General features: G+C 49.7%; 1 protein-coding gene across 1 annotated transcript; it reads left to right on the top strand.

The window, feature by feature from the left end:
• Nucleotides 1–4,095: 4,095 nt before the first annotated feature.
• LOC128552563 (uncharacterized) lies at nt 4,096–4,677 on the top strand. The gene has a single exon (XM_053533616.1). It carries the CDS (start codon nt 4,096–4,098, stop codon nt 4,675–4,677), a length of 582 nt encoding a protein of 193 aa, XP_053389591.1.
• Nucleotides 4,678–5,127: the final 450 nt, after the last annotated feature.

Raw genomic sequence — 5,127 nt, 5'->3', positions numbered from 1 at the left:
GGACAGACCATTCCAGTCTCATATGGCTATTGAAATTTAAGGAGCCACAAGGTCAGCTAGCTAGATGGATGGAGGAGCTTTCGCAATATAACATGATATTGCAACACAGGGCCGGACGCAAGCACTGCAATGCTGATGCATTGTCACGTCCACCAGTACCAGATGATTTGTGTGGGTACTACAGAACTGAGGTGAAATTAAGCGAATTGCCGTGCGGGGGTGCAAGTATTGCGAGAAGTCGCACGATAGCTGGGAAAAGTTCACTGAAGATGTTGATGAAGCTGTGCCTCTGGTGGGAGGGGGGCTAGGGATTAAGAAGGTCGCCGGGGTTAGCACCAAGAGTTTGGGTGGGGAGAAGTTGCCATTCCATGAGTCAGGGGGGAATAGCGTTACTTCTGTAGGGATACCCAATGGGGGCGAAGATCAAGAGTTGATCAAAAATACGCCGGTGCTCCGAGATGATGGTAGTAAATCCATAGGTGGGGGAATTCCTGAGGGTGCGGACGCGTACTCTTCAGAAGGGGATTCTGATAAATCCTGTGGTGGGGAGCCGTCATACGAGTTAGATGCCAGTAAATCCACAGGAAGGGGATCCTCGAGTGGGCAGTTATGTACCAACGAGTTGCGGATCAAGAGTAAATCCTGTGGTGGGGAACCTTTGAGCGATACGGTAGATCCCAGAAGTGAAGGAGATCAGTGTTCTTTACAGTGTAGCGATGAGGCTGACGTAGTACATCTGGAGATTTTGATGGTGGATGGAGTACACCAAGTAGTTGTTACAGAGGTAACGGTGAAGGATGAAGATGGCCCATGTAGCTGGGGATTAACGTTGAAGGAAGTCATAGCTGAGCAGGCCAAAGACCAGAAGTTGGCCGTGTTGTTGAGGTGGTTAGAGACTGGAGAGGAGCCAGGACAAGGGGCATTATTTTTAGAAGGCCCAGCAGCAAAATCGTACTGGCTTAATAAGGAGGCATTTGAGCTGATAGATGGTGCGTTATATATGGATGATGACGGCGACAAGAAACTGGTCGTACCAGTTAGCTTGAGGGACCAGGCCATACGTCTGAATCACGACCTCCCTTCAGCAGCGCATCAGGGAGTGGCACGGACAAAGGCGAAGGTGAAAGAAAAGTTTTATTGGTATGGTTTGTCAGGGGATGTTCGAGACTTTGTCAGTAGCTGTGATGCCTGCAACAGGAGCAAGAAAGCTGACCGATATGGGAGATGTCCTCTAACAGAGTTTCAGGCAGGAGCTGCAATGGAAAGGGTCCATATCGATTTTATGGGTCCACTGCCAAAGACACCAAGGGGGAATGAACACATTCTGATGATGGTTGATCAGTTTACAAAGTGGGTTGAATGTGTCCCCTTGCCGTCGCAAACAGCGGAAGTCACTGCTCGTGCAGCAGTGAACGAGTTCTTCTCGAGATTCGGGTATCCTTTTCAGATCCACTCTGATCAGGGTAGGAACTTTGAAGGGAAACTATTTACAGCGCTATGTAAAGCTTTAGAGATCCATAAGTCAAGAACAACGCCATACCGCCCCGCATCTAATGGCCAGGTCAAGCATTTCAATCGGACTCTAATAGATGCTGTATGATGTAACATAGGCTAGTCACAGAACCAGTGGGACTTACACCTACAGCAGATTGCTGGAGCACTGAGAGCATCAGTGAACCGTAGTACGGGATTCACTGCAAACAGGTTGATGTTGGGACGAGAGGGCTAATACTCCAGCAGGCTGATGTTTCCCCTTGTAGGGGATAAAGGGCAAGGTGTAAATCCAGACGATTATGTTACAGAGTTAATATCTGAGATTCAGAGAGCTCATGATGTAGCTAGGAGTAATTTGAAGACGTCCTTAAAGCGCATGAAGAGGAATTATGACCTAGAATTCTCACAAGAGTATACGAAGAGGGAGATGTAGTGTATGTATTAGACACTGCGACCATTAAGGGGAAGTGCAGGAAGTTGTCATCGCCATGGAAGGGTCCGGGCGTCATAGAGAAGAAAATTTCGGCCTATGTGTATAGAGTTAAATTGAAGAACTCTGTGTTTGTGACCAATCATGATAGGCTGAAGCCTTGTAAAGATCGAAATTTACCAACATGGGTAAAGAAATGGAAGGCAGAGCCGGAAGGGGTAGCAGATGATGATGAAGATGACACAAAATTACATTGTAGCTGTAGAAAACCTTGGCAAGGGCGGTTCATGATAATGTGTGATGACTGTGAGGTGTGGTATCATGGGTCCTGTGTCAATATTACCCCAACTGAGGCATTAGAAATTGATAAGTATAAATGTAGGGCGTGCGGGAAGGGAGGCCAGTAAATTCTGTATAAGGGTCGCATTCGTAATGTGATTCACTTGGTATGATATTTTTCAGTAATGGTCACATTCGTAATGTGACTGATAGGGTTTTGATATTTTTTGTTTCAGGAATGGAGGGGAAGCGATTTTTACAATAGGTTAGTGGAGGAGACTAGGCAGGGAGGCTTGATGCCGTGCAGGGATCTTGTGAGGAGGCTGATGCTCTGCATCAGGAGGAGTTCTTTGGAGATGAGGACGGTGCTGGCTGGTCAGGTTGATATAGCCCGACTGAGGGGAATAACCAGTGGCTGAGGACAGTGGCGAGGGATGCAGAGGACTACCAACTAGCCAGTCGGGCATGGATAGATCGAACAATTTGGGTCGTGCGTAGGCGTGAGCCAGAGTCATCCGAAATCAAAGAACTGCACTAGTGATATAAGGTTGAAAACCGTGCCAGGCATAGAGAGGGTGATAGAAAGTGCAGCGAGTGCACCCCCTCCACAGAAAGGTCACCATCAGACGTCCTGATGAAGGACTTGCAGGAATTGATAGACTGGAACCCCACGCTCGATTACGAGGATGTCCAGCTAGAGGCAGATCCAATCCCTGTTGTACAGGCGGTTGGAGGTCCATCAGGGGGGGAGACTCCTGCTCGTAGCAGGATGGATACGGAGAACGTGAGCCAGAGGCAGCCAGAGCACGAGGTGTGTAGGAAAAGGGTGACCTTCCAGCTTCCTGTGGCGGATGATGGAAGTAAGGGGGAGGCTGCTTGTAGCAATCTACCTACCAGTCATACCTCAGAGTCAAAACAGCAGGTAGAAGTAACTAGGAGTGGGCCAGTGATGGAGACCTCAAGGGGAGCGATTGCTAGTTCTGCAACGTCTGCAACCACCACATGCTTGTAGCAGTAAGTCACGGAAGTTGTGCCCAATATCCTGGTGCTCCAAGGAGTATGTATACCCCAAGGCTCATGCTTTTAACTTCCACTACCCTACCAAGATAGACATTCAAGCAGGCGGGAGAAAGGCAACTAGGGACAGGACTGAAGCATTGGAGTATCTAGCTACCAGAATTGTTGGGCCAGGGGCATCTCCAGCTGACTTGATGGAGCGTTTGAACCAGCTAGAGGTCACCAGGCGACATGAGAAGAAGCAGATCGATGACTGGACGGGGAGAGTAGTGAGGGATGTATCGAGGGAACTGGGCTTGTAGTCCCAGAAACCTTATCGCTGTTCCCATTGAACTCACCAGTTTTGGTGTTCCACTGGGTGGTGTTGATGGAGGTCCTCCAGCTCCTAGATCAGAGGGGAGCATAATCTGTTCATGCGGTTATTTGCCTCTGCTAATAGGAGGACAGAGCTGAGGCAGCGGCTGCCACAAGAAGAGTCTTCGGCACCGGAGAGAGGGGAGGAGGCTATGAGGGAAGTAGAGCATGCGATGCCGAAAGAGAAGAATCTGACAGGGGGAGGGTGTTTGTCGAGCTGGAGATCACACGCGGAGCTCAGTCTGGCAATCGTATTGTGAGACTGTGTTCAGCCCAGAGGGTGGAGCCAGTGTGTCGTGAAGAAAGTCCCTGTCGTACAGAGGCAGTCACAGGCGGAGAATCATCGCAGGGATAGAAGTGCCCTCGAGGGGAAACCCTCTCCGAGTCAGAGGCCATGGATGTTGAGGTAGAAGGAGTGGCCGAATGTGTGGAGCAGGCAGAGAGTTCTGCGGAAGGGGGAGAAGAAGGGTCTCAGTTGTACTGAGCCCATAGCTAGGGATAATACAGAGACGGCAGACGGAATGAAAGGTGCTTTTGATAGCCACTTTCACATTGATAGGCTGGGAAGGGAGCTAAGGTTAGCAACATACAATCTTAGGGAGTTGCAGGGGTCTGCCCAATCGATGGATCAGAGCAATTGCGTCCATCTCTGTGGTGCAGTGGCGAATTTTTGCGACCCAATCACCTACCCTTCGCTGGAAGATGTCAACTTCCTAAAAAGCCAGGGGATAGTGACCACTGTAGGTTTACATCCAAGGCACGCAACGGGGGTGAGGCCAGCAACAGTCGATAAACTACAGGAGATGCTGCAGTGGCCAGAAGTTGTGGGTTTGGGAGAGATTGGACTGGATCACACGGCTCCTATGGAAGAGTGGGCAGTCCAAAGGGATGTTCTGGCAACAGCGTTGGGCCTGTTGGGGCCACGTCATGTGCTTGTGCTGCACTGCAGAGGACGGCATGAAGCAAGAGTTTTCGGAGCTCCTCGCATCCCTCTTTTATCAGTGTGTGGGAGTTGTGTCAAGGGAGCAGAGGATTTTCGTAAATGTTCACTTTGGATTTACCAATCTCGTCGCAAGGAGGAGGTTTACCACGGGACATGTTGAAGCCTTGCGAAGTGTGGAGCCCTCCAGGTTACTGCTTGAAACCGATGCCCCATACTTTGCACCCCCAGGGTAACAGTATCTCTGCACCCCGGTTCATTGGTATGACAGCGGCAGCAGTGGCGAGATTGTTGAACGAAGAGGTGGAGCGGGTCCTTGCAGTTACCACTAGGGAAAGGGATGAACCTTTACAGTCAGTAGAGGTGGGAGAGGCGTTCATGTTGACATGTTCGCAAAGGAGTTGAAGGTAGATGTTTTCTTGCTTCGTAAGCTGGAAACGACAGGAATTTGTGGTCTACCTTGTAGGTTGGCTAAGAATATGTTGCAGTCTGCCATGACAGAGACTGAGATTGTGATTGGCCTTGTAGGTCGAATCTAGGAGGAGTTGCCTTGTAGGCAACTTGCAAGCTGTCAGTTGCTTGCGGGTGTTTGCATTTTTAGTACTGGTTAAAC

Source organism: Mercenaria mercenaria, unplaced genomic scaffold, assembly GCF_021730395.1.
Source record: "Mercenaria mercenaria strain notata unplaced genomic scaffold, MADL_Memer_1 contig_2912, whole genome shotgun sequence".
In the NCBI taxonomy this organism is placed as follows: Eukaryota; Metazoa; Mollusca; class Bivalvia; order Venerida; family Veneridae; genus Mercenaria; species Mercenaria mercenaria.
The sequence above is the reverse complement of the archived record's forward strand: the minus strand, read 5'-3'. Positions and strand labels throughout refer to the sequence as shown.